General features: G+C 35.7%; 2 protein-coding genes across 17 annotated transcripts in view; both read left to right on the top strand.

Annotated features, from left to right (window-relative positions):
- Positions 1 to 23,233, top strand: part of LOC106645527 (uncharacterized) — a 207,548-nt gene that overhangs the window by 24,354 nt on the left and 159,961 nt on the right. For 2 of the 16 annotated variants that reach the window (XM_089590540.1, XM_089590539.1), the window contains exons 7-10: positions 14,782 to 15,142; positions 15,235 to 15,820; positions 16,408 to 16,464; positions 16,670 to 16,767. The exons of 11 other annotated variants lie outside the window; for them this stretch is intronic. In XM_089590540.1, the coding sequence (XP_089446666.1) occupies positions 14,782 to 15,142; positions 15,235 to 15,820; positions 16,408 to 16,464; positions 16,670 to 16,738 (1,073 nt within the window). In that variant the 3' untranslated portion in view covers positions 16,739 to 16,767. Of the gene's footprint in view, positions 1 to 4,528; positions 5,062 to 11,640; positions 11,981 to 12,058; positions 12,600 to 12,675; positions 12,733 to 12,929; positions 13,151 to 14,781; positions 15,143 to 15,234; positions 15,821 to 16,407; positions 16,465 to 16,669; positions 16,768 to 20,097; positions 21,133 to 23,233 lie in introns of those variants that run through there. 3 more of the 16 variants (XM_089590541.1, XM_014351662.2, XM_014351666.3) reach the window with 3 other exon arrangements.
- On the top strand, positions 7,995 to 9,745 carry LOC149375083 (uncharacterized). The gene is made up of 4 exons (XM_089590422.1): positions 7,995 to 8,017; positions 8,556 to 8,810; positions 8,916 to 9,306; positions 9,388 to 9,745. The coding sequence occupies exons 2-4, from the start codon at positions 8,561 to 8,563 to the stop codon at positions 9,743 to 9,745; spliced, it is 999 nt and encodes a 332-aa protein (XP_089446548.1). The 5' UTR covers positions 7,995 to 8,017; positions 8,556 to 8,560.

The following is a 23,233-nucleotide window of genomic DNA, read 5'->3' as shown; positions in this document are numbered from 1 at the left end:
CGAGCGCACGATTAACACGCCACCCCCGTTTTGCTTTGTTTTTTCAGACGAGCGTAAAGTCCCCCCGATAAATTTCAAACTGATGGCCCACAACTATCGCCGATTTTTGCGCCCCAATTGGAGCATCGGTAACAATAATCCCGAGCAGGAGCAACTGATCGGCCACTACCAGCACCAGCGGCGTCAGTACAGCCAGCAAAAATCGTACCGCAGTCGCAACTTGTCCTGCGCAAAGTGCGACTCCGTCTTCAGCATCCAAAAGGAGCTCAATTATCACGTGCGCCACAATTGCGGCCGAGTGCACAGGTGCGGCGTGTGCCAGGCTGTCTACAAGTCCCTGCAAACTGCTAAAATACACTTCAAGCGACTCCACAAGGAGTTGGAGGAGATTATCATAAGCGAGCCAGCGAACAGCCACAACGAAACACTGTAACCGTAGAGGACATTTTTTTCGTTTCGGGGGAGGGTGCTCCTTGTGTTTTTCAATGGTCACAGACGCAGCTATGAGGTGGAAAGTTTTTTTTTTTTTTTTTTTTTTTTTTTTTTTTTTTTTTTTTTTTTTTTTTTTTTTTTTTTTTTTTTTTTTTTTTTTTTGTTAGACACATTTGACGGGAGGACCAGTATTTGAAAGAGAATTTTTGGTATTACTTGTGAGGTTTGTTTTTTTTTTTGATGAAAACATACAGCCTTTATTTGATACTCGGTGACAAATTTTTTTTTTTTTTTCATTTTTCCATGAGATAGAACCGTTAAATTTCGTATGATACATTGAATGTTGGTTAGCCGCTTTGAAATGGTATTATTTTTGAAAAACTCGGTTTTTAATGTTATCAGTAAAAAAAAATTTCCATCTAGTATTAAAAAAGACAACTAATAATTAGTTTGATTATTCAAAATTGGTAGTAATAAAGAAAAGCGTCACTCTGGAACAAATTTTTATCCACTGTTGAACTTATCGCAGTTATTATTTATGAACAAATTAAAGTAAGTGTATATAAAAGACATTTGTACATAATTACACAATTAATCAACTGAATTATCCTACTAGGGAAAGTGTTAACGATCAAATATGTAAATATATACTTTTATATTAATAAATCGTAGGATGTAGAAAAAGTTGAAACTATTTATATTTTTTTAAATACTCCAATTTCCCTATCGTAGATTTAACATTTTTTAACAAAGAACTTGAAATATTTTTTGCTATTTTTAGGACACATTTTCCGCACATTAATCTAAATGATATTTGTTTTGTGTAAATTTATGCACACTATCATAAAAAACAATGTGTGCATATTTATGTACTTGTGAAATCTGTTTGCACTTGTAAAGTTTTGTTTGTAAATTTTGACCTGCAATCGCCACTTATCCAAACTGCTATTTCCGTCTATGGCTTTACTCTTACGTAAAAATCCTTCCTTTCTCATTCCCCTCGGTAAGTAAGTATTTTTTACCCCGTTTCCATCTACCAAACATACAAAAATATCTCATTATCTCGCGAACGCCACTAAGAAACTCTTCACAGTTTTCTCTCATAAAAAAAGCATGTTTTGAACAGATTAGGAATAAAAATTTTATGTACGTGTGTAATTAGGGAAGAAAGAACGACGTCTTCTGGATGTTTGCAAAATGACCGAAGCAAAGCCGTACTTGACTCTCTAGTAGCGTGGCACAATTAACTGAATGCAGCTGTTCTGTCATTGTTACTGTTAATAGGGATATACGTCAAAAAAAAAAAATAAAATAAAAATAAAAAATAAACAAATAAATCAGTAAGTATCAAACTCCAAACACATGAAAATGTCCCACTTTTCCCGAAAAATACACTCTGTAAATAAATTTTGTGTGTGTATACAAGAAAAAAAGCTTGTCGTTCCCTTATCGCTTCCACTAATACATTTGAACACTCTTGCCATTGGATACTCAAACATCCCGCAATTTTACCAGCAAAAAAAAAAAAAAAAAAAAAAGAAAAGAAAAAAAAAAAATGTAACAAAAGTATCACGTTCCAGCAACTATCGAAAGCACCACGATTTCAGCAGCAAAACCTTAATCACCCCGCACACACCCACCACTCGTCCGCAAACCCGAACAAACGCTTCTCTTCTAACAACGAACGACATAACGACGAGCCAAAGCAAAGCGAGAACTAACCCCGGTCCCTCTGGCTTCTTTTTCATTGGTTCCAGGCTTCTACCGAAATTACGTGAACCCCCCGCGTCGACCTCAGGCTCGACCGGCTGGCACTTCGGTACCTCTGGCCACGACGCACGAAGCCGTGGTGCGCTACCCCTGCCCGCGGTGCGGCCACAGCTACAAGAACAGCAGCGACATGCGCAAGCACTTCAAGTTCCATTGCGGCCAGGCGCCGCGCTGGGGCTGTCCCTACTGCCCAAAGATCACCAAAATCTCGTCCAACATGTACGCCCACATACGCGGCGTGCACAGGGACTGCAGGATCTACGTGAGGGACCTCTACAAGGAGGCTCCCGGCGATGCGGGCGACAAGAGACTGCTCGCCGCTCGCAAGTGAATAATACAGCGGGCAAACGAAGAAACTAAACAAAAACAAACAAATTTATTAGTATTTTTTTGTACCGGTGAATGGATTTGTGTACAAAGTCAGTCGAATAAATCAAACAGCCTGTGGTTATTTTTTATTTTTATTTTTTCCCCTACCTTTGGATGTTTGTCGTTTGTTTTTTTTTTCCCCCCATCCCACGCTTTTCACTACAATGTACGTACTCTGTTTTATTGCTGTGCTTCCGTGAAACTGGCGATAAACGACTTTCGTTGCGTAAGTTGATTATAATCTCAATTGCAAAAATAGCAGTTTTCAGTACAATGTTTTTTTTTTTTTTTTTTTTTTTTTTTTCTTACGAGTACCAAAAATTTTGAGAGGCTGCGCTTTGAAGTTTCAATAAAGATTTTCGAATTCTTTTAGGACTTGAAAATCATTTAAAATATTCACGTGACTTTCCAAGTCTTTCATTGCAAAGCTTGAATTTTTTTGACTTAAAATTCTCCTCAAAGTAGCGTTTTTGTGAAATGAAAAAATGCGTAGCCTCCCGAAAAACGTTGGCTTGCATAATGTAACACTTATTGTTAGTGTTTCTGCTTTCGAAGACCAAATACCCCAAACATAAACGAGTTCGAACCAAGTAACGCCAAAAAAATGACCCCAAGTTACCCTCCGTCACACCGACTAATCGTAAAATTTCTTTGTTTTCTTTCTCGCCTGTCTCCGGATGCGCGCACGCTACCGTAGCAGCGGCCATCCGGTTAGCCTCGTTCTTCCCACACCAGCATCAGCAGCAGCAACCGCACCGGCCGTCCCAAACGTACCGTGGCACGCGAACCCTCAAACCACGCCAGTTTGCCTGCCCGAAGTGCCCGAGCATGTTCACCCACCGAAACAACCTTTACTACCACGCCAAATTCGAATGCGGACAGCTTCCGAGGTTCAGCTGTCCATATTGTACTTACTTGGCGAAGCACTCCTCCAACACGCGAGCCCACATAAAACGCCGCCATCCAGGACTCACGGTCTACACCATCGACGTTTGCAAGTTGAACGAGTGATGACATCGAGCCGTTTTTTTTTTTTTTAAATGATTTTTTTTTTTTTTTTTTTTTTTTTCAATCATTCCGTTCCCCGACTGTGATTTGTCAATGCCCGAGTGCCACGATGTGTAAATAATACATTTAGTTCTGTTAACTACGATTATTTATTTAATAAAGTGCTTTAAACAATCATGTCGTTTATTCTGTTTTTCCTATCCGATGATGCATTTCATTTTTTTTCAAAGCCTTCACTACCATCCAGTTTTTTTTTGTTTTTTTATTTTTTATTTATTTATTTTTTTTTTTATTCAATGTACGTTTTTGTTCCTAATACAAAGTCTCATGAAACTCCTGATTGGATGAGATGCTTTATTTCTCGTTAATTTAAAAATTCACGGGGCTATGCATATTCATACTCCATATCGTCGCTTGAATGGAAGATCGTGCAACAACTCGATCAAGCACTGTAAGTAGACATAGTTTGGCATAAATCTTTTACACCGAATTGATAAAATTTACTCTGTTTTAAACATATATATATATATATTTAATGTTTGTGTGGTATTGTTTTGAATGTCCCTTGTATGAAAAAATAATGTATTTAAAATTGATGAAAAAAAAAAAAATTACAGGTGTGATATCATGTATTTCGTTTACCTTTTACAAAATCATCAATATTCTGTTGACATGTAACGACGAATACCATCGTTTTGTCGTATTGATTGAGATTTTAACTGTTTCGAAAGCAAATCTTGCGCCCAATTTGGAGAGGAACTTGTCACCGAATGAATGTATTCTACAGCGCTTGATCGAGTTACTATATGTTCTCCGTCCCAAGTAATGTTGTGCTAAGTCTCTCCAGCTTAAAAAAAACAATATAATTAACAAAACGTGAGCAACTCGACTGCACCCCTAAGCTTTCGCATACACGCCAGTGAGTACTTTGACGACAATTTGTTCGCAGATGTGATGATCAACCCGTACCTGTTCGAGCTCCAACTGCTGGAAAACGAGCACCCCTACCCACAGCGCGAGTACCAGCAGCCCCAGCATCACAGACAGGACGAGACCTTCAACCCGAGCAACACCCAGCCCAAGCCATTCGTCTGCCCGAGATGCAACAACGTCTTCACCCGGAAAAACAACCTTTACAACCACCTGAAATTCCAATGCGGCCAGAATCCCAGGTTCTCGTGCCCGTACTGCCCGTATCGCACGAAACACGCGTCCAACGTTCGCACCCACGTCAAGAGGTTGCATCCCGACCACGTGGTCCAGGTTGTCGATCTCATGCAACTGCAGACCTTCAAGTCGGAGCTCCCCGATCCACAACCGGACCAGTCCATCTACCAACCCGAGAAGCAGCATCCATTCGACGGGAGCACCAGCGCTTACTTCTAAGCCCCGATTTTTTGCTACGTTTGTCTGATACATAACGTTGTTTTGTCCTTTTTCTTGTTTTTCCTCTTCTCATAAACCTTTGTATTACGAATCGCGTGGTAAGATTATTGTTTCGGCATTCAGCCGTGTCAAAAAAAAAAAAAATGGGTTATCGGTACGGTGGGAAGCAGTATTTTTTTTTATCCTAATCTATTTTATTTTTTTGTTTTTGCCTTAGTTACATTGAAACACAGTATTTTATTTTACGTTATATATTAGACGCACGAATGAAAGAAGATTATTTTTCATGAAATCACAGCAAATGTAGAATCATCGAAGTTTCATTTGTAAGTAATGATGAATAAAGGCTTCAATTTCACCCGAGACTAAATAAATTTCAAATTTATATTCCAACAGTATGGATGCACCCACCTTACAATAAATGACGTAGCAGTCGTAAGTATATACATACGCCCCTTCGCACGTGTACCTACTTATTGTTCACGGCAAGGTGTAGACGCGTCATTAAACGTATTTAAATGTGCTTCCATCATTGTTGCCCCGTCGGCTTTTCATTCGCCTGTATCGTGATAAGCACGCGCTCTCGCTTACACATGTAAATTACAGCCCATGTATTTTTCCCTTGCAGATACGGACCAAGCGGAGCCACGAGATGAGCAACTGCTGCTACGGCAAGAGCTGCCGCGCAAGAAGCGCTCGCGGAATATATATCGGCGCTACGCCTGTCCGAACTGTCCTAGCTTTTTTGCCTGGGATTACACGCTTAGGCGCCACCTGCGAAACGAGTGCCAGCTCGCGCCTCGGTTCCACTGCCCTTATTGCTCGTACAAGGGAAAGTGGAAGGCCAATGTTTTCAGGCACATTGGCCGCGTCCACAAAAATGAGGACATCTACGTTGTTTGCAATACTTAATTTTTTTTTCTTCAATTATATATATATATATTTTATCTACTACATTTTTCATACACACTCAAATGGGGGTTTCTATCCTTTGTAATATTTTTTTATTGAATCGTTTTATGCTACCTAAATCACGTATACTTCTACGAGGCCGTATTCCTCCCTCCTGAGACCTGGAGTAAAATTACACAACAACTATTTATTATCCTTTTGCATTTCGAAGATTATTTGGACAAGATGTAAAATAATGAGAAGCAATAACAAAAAATGTCATTTTGTTTGAAGAAATGGAACAGAATGTGCTGAAAATCCTTGGTTTTGTTTGTGTTACAATGAAGCTTATTGTTCTGTTGAAAAAGGTAGTGATAATATATTTAATTCTGCATATTATATTTTACATACGAATTTAAGCCAACAAAGTTTGTATTTTTTAATACCAATAAATGTGTACAAACAAGCTTAGCCTTTTTTTTTCTTCTTCTAACAATCAATTTCGGAGCATTGTGAATGATTGAAAATAAATTTATTTTATTTAAGTGCAGAGGAAGGAAGATTTAGAGAAAATTTATTAAGCCGTGAAAATTCATGCAATAATTATTCAGTACAATTAGTTTTGCGAATAACCGAAAAATGGGCTGACATATATATTTCATTGTTTTCAGAATACAATTAAATGTAAGCACTATTATGATTAGTGTTGTGATTGCATTGTAAATCATGCAATGATAATAATAATAATAAAAATGGCATCATCGTTAATTTGAGGGAACTCGAGGTATGAGTAGTAGTACCTCACCAGACTCATAAGGGTTGTAAGAGTGAATGTCTAAGTGATTACGATGTGATTAGATTACTCTTTCCTAAAAAAAAAATGAATTATATAATTTCGTGCATTATCATAGATTTCCATTCATTTTGATCCCACAATACCTTCGATTCAAGGGTATGACAACAGTAAGGTAAAGCTCGCTGGTTGTGCCCTTGTAATAGTAATACTGATAGAGATTGTTGTTAATCTTTGTTGTGTTTTTAACGTTTTTTTGATTTATTAACCCAGACTGTTGTGTTTAAAATGTACTGTTACATGGATAACAAAACTCACGTATACCTGTACTGTTGTCCGTAATGTTTAGATGGTCTCCTTATTAGAAATTCATCGTGGCTGCCAGAAAAGAGAGTCAACTATGATATGTATGGGGAATCGTGCAGCGGTCCTCAAGTAGAAAGCCATGCAATGCACTTGTACAACAAAGAAACTCAATTCGCCTGCAGACACTGCGAGTACAAAAGCAACCGTAGATCAAATTTTTCAAGACATTTGTGCATAGTTCACAAAAAAGGTGAGATTAAATTTTTTTTTTTTTTTTTAATTTTGTCTACCGATAAACTAATAGGGGTTATTGTTTTGCCATTACTCTTATTGTAAAGTTTCATAATGTACCAGATAAGAAACAAAAATGAAGATTCTCAACATAAATTGGCAAAAATAATTTATCATCATAAACTTTGTGTTCTTGTCCTTATCGCTGTAAAGTAACATTTTTTTTATTTAAAGTTAAACTTGTAATAATCTTTTTATCAATATTACTACATACATTTTTATCTTGTTGAAGCTGTCTGATATTTAATTATGATGTTTTGTGGACAAATCCTTTTAATATTTTTTTTTATACTAGTTTTGCGAAATAAAAGAACAAAAAATATCTGACAAAGATAAAGCGCATAAAAACTTGGAAGGGGGGACTTGTGATGTCACCACCTTCCTCTTAATTCTTAAATTTTGATACGCTTTATCTTCGTTGGTTTCGATTTGTACGAATCAAGTTCCTGTCTTGTGTTACATATTCTTGCGTTATGCATGTTGCTTTTGTTTATTTTATGTTGCAGGATATGCAAAAACTTACAAATGTAGCACTTGTAATTACGAAAGCAAGTACAAAGCAAATGTCAAGACGCACTCGGCTGCGAAACATGACAGAAGGAAGATAAGAGTTTCGAAATTTTGATCGACAAATATGGCAATATTTCCTAAAATCAAGTCCAAATCAAGAATGCTGGGAAAACAATTACGATGATAAAGTTTTATGATTAAAAAAAATTATTTCTTATGTTGTCAACGATGTATTAGCTTATAACATAATAAATATTTATTGTATGTGTGTACTTATACATGATATTAATTAAATGGTAAATATGTAATGGATGAGTGATGTACGTGTTTCAAACATTTTCTTCATCCCAATAATTTTTCGAGGGCAACACAAACAAAAATCGTTTGTGAGTTTCTAGTACAACTGTTATTCAAATTTTTTATAAAATCTGATTTAACTAAATGATGAAAATAGTGATCCGATTGTATATTGGTCCAAACAAAAAACCTGAGATGATGTAACTGACATTAATAAAGGCTAATAATGAGTTGTTTAAAATTATACGTACATTTTGCCAAATCAAAAGTAACTTGATATTTGATTTGAATAGCATTTCTACTAAAGTTTCGATTGAAGTACACTACCTAATAGTATATAGTAGCATTGGCTACGAAATAGTAGTTTTCGTCACATGAGATTACATTGGTAATGAGATTAGATTGAATAACAATAATAAGCACTACTATCTACATATTTATTTACAAAATCAAGCATATTATACGTGTATCTCATGTCGCATTGTAACTTGTGTGTTCCTAGGTATAATGACATTAAAATTGGAGCCACTTGATTTACCAGAAATAATTATAATAAAGGATTCAATTAACGATTACCAGCAAAAAAGTAAACCATCAAGTTTTAAAGACAAGCCAAGTTGTACTGGTAATGCATCGGGAGAACCGAAAAAGATATTTGCCTGTGAGACATGTGGTAAATCATACGAATTGAAAAGAGACTTGTGGACCCACACATACTACGAGTGCAGCAGACTACAATCAACAGTGTTGAAAAAAGGTAAGCTAAAATTCAGACAACAAAAGTTTTGAAAAAACGTTAAAAAGTTTTTAATATCACAAAAAATAATCAAAATATTTAAATGAAATGCTTTTTCATCTACAGATAAAAAAAATAATACGATGACTCCCAAGTCTCGGCCGCAGCAGGTTTTAAAGGAAAAATGTAAGGACATCCCAGAAAAAATGGTCCCTCAAGTGATGACTAGTGCACTGGTTCAAGCCTCAGTAGATCAGAGAAATCCTCCACAGACCACAACTTCTCAATTGTCGTCCCAAACAACCACTTCAGCCACTAAAATTACCTGTGAAAAACAAAGTGGCACTTCGTCTGCACTTGCACCGCAACCTGCAATGCCAATGGTACATTCCACTTTAATCTGGAATGGTACGCTCGAGTGGGTAAATTATAAAGATCTGGTTAGTGATACCCAAAATCCAGTTTGGCGAGCAGCTTGCAAAATATTTGCGTATTTCACAGGTGGCCAACTAGGGGTGTAAGTTCATTTTTTTTGGGTATAGATTGAAAAAATCCTGAATATTTTAAAATAAAAAGTAACAAATAATTAATTCAACAGGAAAGCAGAATCTTGGCCGGAGAAGCTTAGTATGATTGTAAAACCAAAACTATTTTTGAAAAATCTAAAATTGATACCACAGCACGTTTTAAAAGATCAGGCGAAAAATCTCATGAGTAAAACATTCGAGATTGTTATATTACATCTGAAGTCACGTGATGGTCTCGAATCATTGAAAAGTTTAATGACAAACAATCATATTGGCTTTGTTTCCGCAACAAGTGCCACCAGTAATGTTAATTTTCTTTTACTTTTATCTGGCGAGGAAAGAAAAATGTTTTATGGTTTGATTCCAAAAGATTCAGGCAAAGCCAACATAATTTTTGAAACTGTTAAGACTGAAATCTCAGACAAATAATCTTATGAGTGAAACATTCAAGCCTGTTTAATTTCACGTGCAGGCACGCGATGATCTCAGATAACTGAAAAATTTAAGTAGTTAATATTAAGTTTTTTTTGTATTTTATAAACACAAACGTTACATTGCTTGATTCCAAAAGATGAAATTGCGATCGTTGATCGATTTCGAGAAATCATTGAGGATAAAAAAAAAAGATTAGCAAATAAGTTGCATCAAGAACCTCTGGTAGTATGCAGTAGCCAAGAATAAAAATTTGCGGTTTAAACATAAATATATTCCATACATTGCTTATTACACGCCGCGTACAATTTCGAAATATTATTGTTTATTGAGAGTACATTTTTCGATTCATTGCTGTAAAATTTTGGATTTTATTTATAATACAACATAAACGTTAGTTTGTGCTTCGAATATAAAACTATGTTGTATTTTCCAAGGAGGTAAAAAAAAAAAAAAAAACTTACACTTGACCCAGACTCAAAGTCCAACTTCACTTTCTATCAAAAATTAATTTAGATCAGGTGCCGGATTATATCCAGTACAGAGAAGTTGCTTATTCCTCCCAGTGACGTACTATACTTTTCTAATGAGGTCAGCTAAGTACGATGAAACGTCAAAAGTGTAAACATGATGAATGTCATATTTACGTTTACAGTTGAAATATTATTTTTAGTATAAGATAAATAATATCAGTATTAATTACATAAATAACACCCGATCGATCTAACTTTTAACAATTGCATTTTTTCTTATCCAAAAGTAAAGGTGTATGTTTAATTGTGCGAATGAAAAATATTAATCTTGGATACTCAATAATGATTATTACAAAAATATTACATTCCTACTGTACGTACTTTTTTCTGATACATTATTTCGAATAAATGATTAAAACATAATGGAAAACTATTTACATGTTTTTCTTACTTTTTTTCATCCTGAAAAGCCTTTTTATTACTCGTAAAAAAAAAGCTTTGTAACCGTAAAAAATTGAGTTTTTTTTACCAATTTCGTTGAAAGTTTGGTGTAATAAATGGTTGATGTTTTTGGATAAAATACTTTTATTAATGTTTATATCATTTTTCTACAAAAAGGGTTTTTTTATTGTTCTCAAAGAATTTTTATTAGTTTAGTATTGTTCTTGATTCACGAACAATAAAAAAAAAACTTTTTATTATTAATATAGAAACCTACTTTCATGTCTTCATTAAGTTTTCATCGTATCCTTCATAACGACATTCCCAATGATTTGAACATTTTTACCTGAAAATTTAAAAATTAAAGAAAAAACTATTTTCATATCTGTATAATGTGTTACTGAAGTATTTAAATACCTGAATGTTTTAATTAATACATAATTTTATTGGAATACCATTATGATGTATGTATTGTCTGGCTTTTTTTTTCGCTTAAAAATAAAAAGGAAGAAGAAAGATGTAAAAATCTTCGAGGGGTCAATCGAGTCTACTATGGTATTGAAAATATGAAAAAATTAGTATCTGGTGGGGTGGCTAATTTTAGTCGATTGACAGAATAAAAACGTGTTCAGAATATGTCACTAGATCTAATTAAAAAAATAATTATTAACCAACATTTGAGTACCTTATTGAGTTTTTCTAAAATAGTAGATGCATACATATAATCATCGTTTTCATCAAAACAAATTTATGGATCCAGCTACAGATCATCCAAAGTTGTGTTTCTTCCGAGATTTCCAAAGATCCAAATTTTTCAAGGCATTCGTCACGTTCATCCCTACGTGGTGTTTTAAAATTGCATGCTATCTTATAATAGAAACAACTTTAGTTTTTAACAAAAAAAAAAAAAAAAAAAAAAAAAAAAAAAAAAACAAGAAATAAAAGAAATATTTGAACTAAACCTCTTTACACCAACAGATGCACCAGATATCATAATGATTTATGAATCTCAGAAAATGGAGAATTTGAAACAGAACAAAAAGGCAGCCAACCAAAAACAGTCCAACGTCGGTCGGTCAACGGCGCCCAAAGTAATTCCAACTGCCGCTATTTCTCAGGCATCATCCACACAGTTCGCGACAGCCTCTGGTCAGGCCACATTGCCACGATCTGTGACACCGAAGGCAAATCGCATTGCCATTTGGAAGGGTACTCTCGAGTGGATGAGCAAAAGCAAAGGCGCGACTGATACCGAAAAACAAATCTGTCGAGTACCCTGCTGTATGTCCGTGGCTCAGAAAGACGCTGAACTCATAGAGTAAGTTTATCCAAAAAATTTGAGGTAATACATGTTTGACTTTGAAATGGCGCAAATCATTGATAACCGATTCGATAGGGAAGCAAGGTCGTGGTCCAAGACCCTCGTCATGCGTCTCTTTCAAAACGAATACATGCGCATCAGTGGACTGGAACACTTCGTGAACTCAAAGTCGGTCATGTTCCACCTATCGGCAAACGACGCTCTCAAGTCACTGATGAGTGTCATGTCGAAAGGTTATGCAGGTTACATTCAATTGATCGAAAAAACCGAGGGTGACTGCAAAGTCCTTTTGCTGTTGTACATGACCAAGAAACAACAGTTTCTCGGTTTCATTCCCAACGATCAGAGCTCCTTCCTCGCTGGGTTCATCAAGTTCATGAAGCAGAAGAGTACACAGGCACCCACGGGCCACCAAGGTTCCTCGGTGGTCCCAAAGTCGGCGGGTGTCGCGAGTCCCAATGTGCCGCCAGGAGTGTTGGCCCCGAGTCGAATTTCTTTACGGGACGCTATGATCATACTGAAGAATTCTCGCCTTGAGCCACCTGTGAACCCAACTGGAAGTGCCCACGTTAGAAAGAGCACCGTGGACAACGGCCAAGTGGAACAGGTTGACAATGTGAGCGGCTCATGGTATTTCATTGTAATGTTTAATTTGAGTTGGACAATAAGTATAAAACTATTTTTTATTCTAGTTGCAGCTAAATCTTCATCAAGTTCAAGATTCGGAAATGGAGGTAGAACCGACAGAGGTGGGTATGCACGTGCTTTCGTGATTTATTGGTTTAAAACAAATTTTCATTACTTCCTTGTGTGTGTTAAAGTAGCATTGTTTAAGAATGTTGATTTTTTAATACGTGTTTTTCTCTAAAATAACTTCTGAAATTATATTGAATATAATAGAATTGTTACTGGGTACATAGTTCTGATGTGATGTATATTTTTAAAGGCTCAGAATGTTCAGAAGACATTGGCTCCCGAGTTGGTCAAGAAGGAACAGAATACACGACAGTGATTATTGATTGATGTTGATTTCATTATCCTTTGCAATATACGTTTAACTGAAGTCATCTCTTAAAGCTATAAAAAAACGTCATTATGTATACGTTAAAATATTTTAAGAAAAAACCTTTTTTAGCAAAATTCAAGATATAATTTTGAGTTTTTTTTTTTTTTTTTTAAATAGGATCAACAGTTATTATACAGCTCAAAACTCCTAATTTTTGATAAAAAAAAAAATTTTATTGTAAATAAGTGCCTACTTAAAAAAAATGTATTTAAAGTACAATAAATTATCTAAATTTATTCTTTATCTAAAATTATCGTGTAATGGGATGAGTTATAAAATTAAAAATTACGTAGACTGGAACTAATATTTAATGCTCCGTTATTCTGGAAATTAAACAAATAAATTCATATATTTCAAAGCTGTAATACTTTAATTATCTCTTCTCCAGAAAATTTATATTCTTATGAAACGCAATATTATTTTTTCTTAATTTCAACAATAACATTTTTTTTTTTTTTTACTTGTTCTTAAACAGAGAACTAAATTAAATCATTATTAATGGTATGTGAACACTGGCATATATTTATCACATTTTGTAAGTACTGTAGGTACGCCTTATTTGCGTAAACTTTTTTTCTGGCCTCTTGTAACGCACTTTTCTTCTAATAAAGGTATGTATGATGTTATTATTTAGCTTGAATTGAAGCTTACTTTTTTAACTTTTAATAGAATTATTAGTAAATGTTTTTTTTTTTTTTATCATATGAAGTTTTATACGTTGACAAGTTAGCGTTCAAATTGTTAATTGTACTTTTGTGACGCTGTTTCCTTTTTAAGGACATTTTTAATTCATTATATCAATATAACGATGTACTTTAAGGATTTCATATAAAATTCTTACCTAAATTTGTAATACGTAAGGACAACTGTATTGCAGTTGACTGACTGCTGAAAACTTTTTACTTTTAACAATTTTTTTTTGTTATACTTTACTCTGTTAAAATTTTTATGAAGGTCGAAAATATTGCAGAGTTTTTGTATAATTATTTCCAACTATTATGGTAGTAACATTTTTTGCCAAAGCAAAATTTGAATGTATGTGATGTTGAATGAAGACAATGCTAATATGTTACAAGAAAATTGTTTTAAGTGATTTTTTTATCATGTTGCTAGTCAATGTAATCATGTAATAAATATGGTTATGCAATCTATACATTAAAGACATTGTTTTGTACTTCTGCGAATTATGTGCACACAACACCTAACCTTTGTGTTATTTAATATCTCTTATTATTACTTGTTTTCGATTTAGCATTTTCATAAAACAAATTTTTAGAAATTCATAGAAAGCAGATTTTTAAAACTACCGTAGAAAGAAAAACAAAGCGATGTATGATAAAAATTTTAATTCTAATTTTTATTTTTTTGGGTTACTAATTTTCCCTTTATTTCTCTACGGAGACGAAAATACAAGAATGCGCTAAACGAAGTTCAACTTCACATTTTTGACTCTCGAAAATCTCAGATAAAGATAAAATTGAAAAGGATACGTCATTAAATTCGACGTGCAATTCGTTTGATAGCCGCATATATTTGATCACACGTTTTTTGAAGTGTAACTTCCGTATAGTCACTCATCCAAAATTTTCCACGGCATTCTTTATATCTATAACACCTCACTCTACAAAATTTCGCATGTCATTTTTAACGAAGACAACTTTATTTAATACAAAGTATCGACATAAAAACAAATAAAAAAAGTTTTTTTATTTTATTTTTTTAATATCCACAGATGATATGGAAGTCGTGTTGATTTACGAACCTCAGGAACAGGCTACGAAAGAGCGAAATAAAAAAATCGATGCATGCTCTCAGGTCTCTGCGTCACATAAAAATATTCAACAGCCCTATGTATTCGACATCAATCAATCAGCGGCGTCTCAAGTTTTCCAAACTGCCATTGCCTCTCAAGTGTCATCCGTAGAAGAGACTTCGGCTGAGATGGCACGTGACCAACAGCCAAACAGTTTTAATGTCATTTGGAACGGTAAGCTCGAGTGGGAAGATGTAGCAAAAGCTACCGATGTCCAGAAACAAATCTGGCAAGTGTCCTGTCAGATATCAGCTGCACACAAAGATAGTGCACTAAGGATGTAAGTTTCTCGTTTTTATCGTGCTTTGAAATGAAGAAGGTTTTATGCTAAGGTGGCATGAAAAATAAAACTGATGATTGTTCATTCGATAGGAAAGCAAAAATGTGGCCCTCAAAGCTCTCAATGCGCTTAGAGCTCAAAGATTCTATCGGTATCATGGGAACGGATGTTTTTAAAAATTCCAAGGTCGTCGTCTTTCATCCGATCGCATGCGATGCTCAGGCCTCACTGATAAGAGAAATGTCCAAAAATTACGCGGGCGTCATTCGCTTTGCTCCCACCGCATTTCGCAACATCAAGGCTTTGTTGCTCTTGTACAGCGCCAGAATTAACAAGTTTCTCGGTGTCATTCCCCTCGACCAGCAAGCTTTTGTCGATCGACTTGTACGAATGTTGGATAAGAAAAAAACGCCAGTGACGTTGAAAACCCTCGCCAACCCAGAAACCTCTTCCCTCACGTTGCAGAACGCAATGACCGAGCTAAATAATGCCTGTTTTGACCAGCCTACGGAGTTGGTCAGAGTACCAGATGATAGAGAAGCGAAGATAACGAAGCGACAAAATCTAATGGACATAGGCAAGCTGAACCAGGCACTGAGAATTTCACACACGCAAGAGAAGCAGCTTGGATATCTAAAGGCGCAGTGCGAGCCGCCATCGAAATCACAACATAGCAACGTGAGCGGTTTAATCATTTTTTGTAATGTCACTTGCGTGAAAATTTTCCAAGTTGGGACTATTTTTTTTTTCTTTTTTTTCTTTTTTTTTTGCAAACGATTAATCAATTGAGATCCACAAATTCAATTCTGTTTCTTAAATTCAGGTTTGAAATATAATCTCAAACTTTGGATTAAAACTCTTGAATTTATGCTTAAAACTACGGTTGCTTCTGCTTCAAGTATCATACTTTGCCACTGATACCATGCTAAGTTTAATTAAAAATGTTTAGATAGTGTGTCTTTAAAAAAATCTCGATTTGAAAGACAATAATTAAGACATTTTACGAATGAAATTCAGTTGTCTAAAAAGTAATTGTCACTTCATACAATCAAATTTCAAGTTAAAAAGTCTAATAAATACACACAAAGATACAATAAACAAAACCGATGAATACCTAAATTTTAGTATGCATATAATGTAATTTACTTGCATACTTTATTAAGACAATAGTAACCTTAATTAAAATTGTTCCAATTTAGATTATTTATACGCAGGTATTAAATTTGATTCAACGGGTATGTTATAAAAAAAAAATTATATTCCAGAAGCATCAAAAGCTTGATTACGCTGATATCCCAGAATCACAGGATAAGAAACTAGATGTGAGTAAATGTTCTGTAATGATTTTTAGTAAATTATGTCAAAACAATTATTTTTTATTTCTCTCTGATGCATGTCAAGTATATATTAACTCATGGAGTTGGATTTTTTAATAATGTATTTGTGTTATTATTAAAATTTATTTGTAAATAAATTTTTAATAACGTTGATTGGTAAAAAAAATTGTGATTTAATTTTTTTTTTAAGGCTAAGAAAACTCAGAAAAGAAAAACTTTGGAGCCAGTGCATGGCGCAGTGCGAAGGCGCAGATCATGATTTGGGCGTTTATTGCAACACAGACAACATTGATATTATTTTATAATGTTTAACAAAATATAAATATTCATGCTAAAGTTTAATATTTTTAATCAACCTCAAATGGTGGACCTCAATGCCATATTGTGAAAAAAAGAGCCAGAGCATGAAATTCTTTGATTATTTCAATAACTGAAATAAATTCATGCAAACTAGATTCTCACAATTGCATGTTTCTTACATTTAGATATTTGTCATGTTAAAATGAATCAGTACTCATCAAAATAAACAAACTGTAAGTTTAGAATAATTAAACGTGTTTCAGAAACTTAATCATTTTGTTAATTTTTCATAAAATTATTTTATATGTACTTTATTAATAAAAAATACTCAAAATAAATTAACGAAATTCACTAATTTCAATACTATTTTTACATTTTTTTGACAAGTATCAAAGACCTCGATTTTTACATACTATATATTTTCAACAGCTCGTAAAAAACCAGGTAATTGGTAGTGCATTTAAAATATTGCTGTAAAATAAAATGATTTTTTATTTATGCTCCCAAAACCAGATTTTGCAGAATTAATTGAAAATCACTCTTTTCATATAAATTAATACTCTTAATCACTTGATTTTGTTGTTATAATTATTAAAATATGAGTTGTAGTTAAATAATACAACATAAATAAAATGAAACATCGTATGATTTATCAATTTCACATAAAAATCTGGGCGAAATAATGACGTAACAGTTGTGGAATTTTCAGGGATTTACGAGTGTGGGTTAAAATGCATAAAAAACCAAATTTTTCAGCTTCAAACTATAAAAATCAGTTGGATTCTAAGATACGATTTGTCTCAACTATACGCTAACATGCGTGCCTACCGACCTTTTTTTTAAGAATGTATTTTTATTTCTTACACCGAATAATATTTTCCAGTTTTTTTACAGATCAAAAACACTTTATTTTTTAGAGCGATGCGAAGCTTTCGCTACACAGAAGTTGATATGTTTTTAGTTGAGAAAAAAATTAAGTTTTTAATTATAAAAAATGAATATCAATTTTGAGAAGTAGGATACTATCAATTTTTTTATTATAAATACATTACGTATATCATACATACTTACGATGAACATAAAACACAGACAACACAATTTATACAACATAGTCGCTCACCCAACACATAAAAAAAGTAGAATATATTGTTACACTCTGTGCTGTGCTTTTCAAATTTGTTTTTAGCATGTAATGTAATCGGCTTATTTACTTTACCGAATTTGACCGCTGCGTGCTTACCTCATTCAAGTTGTCTTCATCTCATGTCATTAAGTTGGTTCTACAGTTACTTTAGCACCAAAATTAAATCATTTTAAAAATATTTTAAAAATTAATATAGCTATTCAAAACATCTTGTTAAGTGCTGTAAATAAAGAATAATAATCATGTACGTAATTTAATTTTTTTAATGTTTTTTTTAAGAATGCCACCACTTGAATGCCGATGTGGGTTTAAAACATCAATATTGAAAAATTGAAAAATTGTATAAGGTTGTCAATATTTTTCCAATGTATTGAAAATTCGGGAGCGATCGAAGAAATTTCTATTTTCTGTAGAATCACCTTAAATCGTATCTTATTGGTTTAGCAAATATAAAAGTAATTTGCGACCTTTCTTCCACAGCACCATAGCTGGCGTCCCTTCAAAGACGAGATCCTCATTGATCTCTCGATTATCACTAGAACACGCACACACGCGCGCGCGCACACACACAAACGTATATGCAAGTACAAAGTATGTACAAGAAAAACTCGTTTCTTTGTCTCTCCTTAGCAGTAATATGGGAACCGCACGTCTTCAACCCAACGAAGCGGCGAAGCGGCCCGAGCGAGGAGCGCCTCACCGCCGAAATAATCGAGGTGAAGCCCGGCCTTTTTCAATGCCCCCAGTGCCCGAAAAGCTTCTCGACTCGCGGCAGCGTCGTCCAGCACATTAAATACGATTGCAACCAGCCGCCTCGTTTCGCGTGCCCGTACTGTAATCTGCCGAGCAAGTATCCCTTCAGTCTCTACAAGCACATAAGAAAAATGCACCCTTGCTGCAAGGTTTACTGTAATCTCAACAAACAAGTGGACGGTCGCCGCTAGAGGAATCCTTTTTTTTTTTTTTTTTTTTTCTTTTTTTCTTTTTTTTTTACTACTCAAGAGTTGAATACAACTAGAATAATGTATTTTATTTCAAACGAAAAAAATAAAAAATATACATGTATAGATACATTATGCGCATACTCAACAGAGTGCAAAGTTTCTAGTTTATTAAGATCGTAAAGGTTCATAAAAGAAAATGATATTTTGTATTTTTATGTGCTTATTATTTATTTAATGTTTACGGAGTCATTACTGCGTAGGATTTTTCATGTATGAGTAACAAAAATCTAGATCTTAGCAGTATGAGCTCAAATTATCTGAAGTTGTGTCATAATATAATATTTCCAATCTAACAATTTTATGACTTTAATTCTCTTGTCCTAGGAAAAAACCTTCAACTGTTACATGGTTCGAAAGCTGATGCTATGTTAGTTGTAAGGTTGGAATGATTTTCAGTAGTAGAGTAAAATATTGTAAAAGCAAATAGTATATGTATATATCATAACTTTGAGAGTTAACATTGACTGTTTCTAGACCATACAGAGACATTTTTGCCATTTTTTGGTTATCGTGCTCAAAAAGACTGATTGTTGCAATGTAATTTAATTTTTGAAAACAAATACACCAGTGTTTGATCAACTGCACTTATCAATTGATCAAGCACTTTGATTCTTTCCAAGATTTTTATAACAATATTTTATTTGATGTAAATTTCCAAACAAACAATTACCAAATTATCGTTATTAAAATTTTTTTTTTTTTTGTTCAATTTATTTTAGTTAAAACCATGTTTAAGAATTTCCACGGAATGTTTCCACGGAATGTTTCCATGAAAAGTAACAAAAAGTTCGTCGTACACCTTAAAGGTGTATCAAAAAATGTATGTTGAACCATAAGTAGTAGAGGTACGAGGGTCAGAAAAATGCATGAACTCATCACTCATTATATTTATGTAAAAATGTACTCTGTTTTTGATTACAATTTTTTCGCATCCGTTTTAATAACCCTGCCCATCAGTCAATAAAAAAAAAAAAAAAAAAAAAAAAACCTTGAACAACCTCACATCTCATCATTCTCGGATCACCCATCAAATTCTCAGTTCTAACCACTCGTTTCTCCACACACTGCCCAACTAACATGACAAACGAATTCGATTGTCCTCGCGTTTGAACGCAAACCCCCTTCTTCTTTTCACCCATAAAAACACCGCTCGTCCTCTTTATGTTCCAGACTCTCGCATGACCTTGAGAAGTCGTCGGATGAAGAGCGAAGCACTAAAGGACGCAAAGGTCGACAGGGACTTGGCTAACCGGCTGCGCAAGTCACTCGACCCTTGGCGTCGCGGCAAAAGCGAGATAAAAATCAACCAAGTTCGCACGTACGGAGTCATCGAGGAATTCGAAAGGGATCCCTTGAGCCTCGACGACGTGGTCGACATGAAGTGCATCAACCCGCTCGCCTACCCCTTAAAGCAATGCGGCGTCGTGCTGGAGCGGGACAACGGTTTGCTGCTCAACTGGTTGAACAAGAAAAAATCCATGCCGAGCAAACCCGTCAAGACCGAGCCCGATGTCCGCAAAAACATCTTCAGCAGCGCCGACAAGTCCACAGTGAAGTTCAAGGTCGAGAAGAAAAACATTGCGAGGAGCCAGATCGAGGGGTGCATCTGCGACCAGCTACTCGGGAAATCGATTCTGGACAAGAGCGCGAAGAAGTGCTTCAAGATGTACCACTTTGCCTGCCCACACTGCAGTTACGTGGCGCTGAGGCAGGCGGACGGCGATTTGTTGGCTCACATAAGCGAGGAGCACCCGAGCTCGGTCGTGTTTGGCAAGGCGAGGGTCAAGTACTGCCCGAGGTTTCTGGACAGGCTGAGAAAGTGCCGGAGCCGCTTGAGAGAGCAGACCGGCAGAGAGGAGGCGTACTACTGTTGCAGGTGTCCGAGTTTCTTTTCCTCGGATGCTGGACGGAGGACCCACGAGCGCACGTGCGGCCAAAGACTCGCGTGCGTCTGGTGCGAGTACAGCACGACCAAAAACTCGGACATGTACAAGCACAGCTTGAAGCACGCGGCTCTCAGCGATTTTTAAGATTTTTCTTTTGTTTATTTATCATTTCTTTTTTTCTTTCCTCTTTTTTCCTTTACTTATACGTATGATGGTTGAGTCACGCCGTTCCTTGAAGCGATCGTTGAAAAATTATATTTTTTGTGTTTCATTTACAAAGACAGGGTAGTACATTTCAATATCGAATAAGCGAGATTAGTTTTTTTGAAATGTTTTTTTTTTTTCTTTTTTTTTTTTTCTCCCTTGTCCAGATGTGTACGTTTAACGTTCCTAGTCATTTGGAACACTACTCGATAATACTTGGTTTGTTATGCTTCCGAAACTAGTTTTCACTGAAGGATCTATTTTTTTATCGTGTTTAAATTGTATGGAAAAATGCGCTGTCGTAATACATATTTTTTTTTTTTTACTTTGTTTTTTGTTGGATTGAATTTAATATTGCATGAAAAATTATTTGATTTGCAGCGAGGAGATACATAAAAAACGTTGTATTTTCTACGTATATTTTTCCTAATTACGAAAGTATTTATGGTACGCAATTTTCGAGTTATGCTTATAATCAACATGATTAAAATTCCTGTTTCAAAAATATAATTCAACTGATGACATGTACATGAGAAATGAAAATGACTTTTCTTCCAGGGTTGTAAAATACTTTAATAAACAAGTTAATGAAACGATTTCAGTGTTGATTTTGATGAATTTGCTACAATGTATTAACAATCTAAACTTTATTATTATTTGAAACGACCAACTTCCTTTGCTCCTCTATTTTCAGGGTTAAACAAGAATCACAGTTTCCTGACAATGTATGTCCTCAGTTTTTCACAAAATGTACTTAAGCCCGTGATTTTCAGGACTGCAGTGAATCTCAACTTACTGAAAAAAAAAAAAAAAAAATTTGTTCAATGATGCAGCTTAACCATCCAGTCAACCGAAAAACAATGCACATTTGCACGATTGTCTCGAAGAGAATCTAAAAATAAAAAAAACCCTTACTTCTCCAACTAACGACATCACTCGTTAACTTATGTTGTCAGACTGGTAAAACTGATTGAAATACGTAAACGGCCGGGACCACATGGAAGAGATATCGAGGACGTCATCACAATAGTGACGAGAACTACGAGCCGGCCTGTTCCTCTTCGTGAGTTTCGACTTCCAAATGGAGAACCAAAGCCGGAAGCTCAAGAAAAACGCCCAAGCCAGTCACAATTGCCGGCATCCCCCGACCGTGATTGTCCACACTCTGTGCTATTTTTATATTGCCTTTGCACACGGACTCTATTTAAAAATACACGTAGTGTCAATCATTGTTGGGGGACCAGCAACTGCACCGGTTACACCCTGTCAAGGTTATGGTGGAAGAAAAATATGGTGTTTGCAAACACGCAAACGATAACGGCCCATTACGTCACCAGCCCGGACAATCACTAGTTAACATTGCTAACTATTTTTTATCACTTGTGTCGAATGTTCCCTTCGACTCGTCCATGTAATCTCTGATTGTCATCAACATATATTCATCATAAGTAAACCACACTTGTCCTCCATACGAGTGGACCACGCATCAGTCGACTCCATTAAAAAATAACCGCTCGAACCCTTGTATCTAGTATACCAAAACCTCATCAACTTTCACATGTATTCTCTCTCTCTCTCTCTCTCTCTCTCTCTTTCGTCTCATCGCGCCGAAACATATAGATCGTCGGAAGCTAAAGATCGACCACGAGAGAACAACAACGCTGACTCGCATCCTTGTCTGTTGCAGAATCGCTGGCGACCTTCACCATAAAGGAGGAGCCAAACTACCCGAGCGACCCGGAGCCCCAACGCCCCACCAACCCTTTTATCCGGGTGTTCGACGTCAAGAGCATATCCCTCCGCGAAATGGAGCAGCTGAACCACGCCCAGGGCGCAGTCCTGGAAAACCCCTTGGCCATAGCGAAGAAAATGAGGAGGAGCTTTGGAGAGGTGGCTTTGGACGTAAAGACCGAGGAGCCCCCGGTCAGACCGACCAACGCGGTGGCCACGATATTGTCGAAACAGGAGGCTGGCGAAAACCAAAACGACCCCGTAATGTTCCCGGGGCCGTGCAACGGCACGATGGACTATCACTTCCTGAAGCCTCGTAAGTTCGAGGAGTTCGAGGTTTATGTCAAGAGGAAGCCCGGCAGGCCGCGCAAGCCACGCGACTTGACCCTTCCGACGATTGTTCCGGTCAACGGTGTGGTCCACAGGAAACGCGGCAGGCCACGCAAGGGCGTCGCCAGCAGGCCGACAGAGCCGGTCTCCCCGAG

This window comes from Copidosoma floridanum, unplaced genomic scaffold (assembly GCF_036245765.1).
Source record: "Copidosoma floridanum isolate Cflo_tuat_1 unplaced genomic scaffold, Cflo_Japanese_pri ptg000012l, whole genome shotgun sequence".
NCBI lineage: Eukaryota > Metazoa > Arthropoda > Insecta > Hymenoptera > Encyrtidae > Copidosoma > Copidosoma floridanum.
This window is presented reverse-complemented; position numbering and strand designations above follow the sequence as displayed.

Bases quoted from the DNA above. Each gene is read 5' to 3' on its own strand.
- LOC149375083 (XM_089590422.1), top strand. From the start codon at position 8,561: ATGACATTAAAATTGGAGCCACTTGATTTACCAGAAATAATTATAATA. The intron at 8,811-8,915 runs GTAAGCTAAAAT...TTTCATCTACAG, and splicing joins ATCAACAGTGTTGAAAAAAG to ATAAAAAAAATAATACGATG. The intron at 9,307-9,387 runs GTAAGTTCATTT...TTAATTCAACAG, and splicing joins ACAGGTGGCCAACTAGGGGT to GAAAGCAGAATCTTGGCCGG.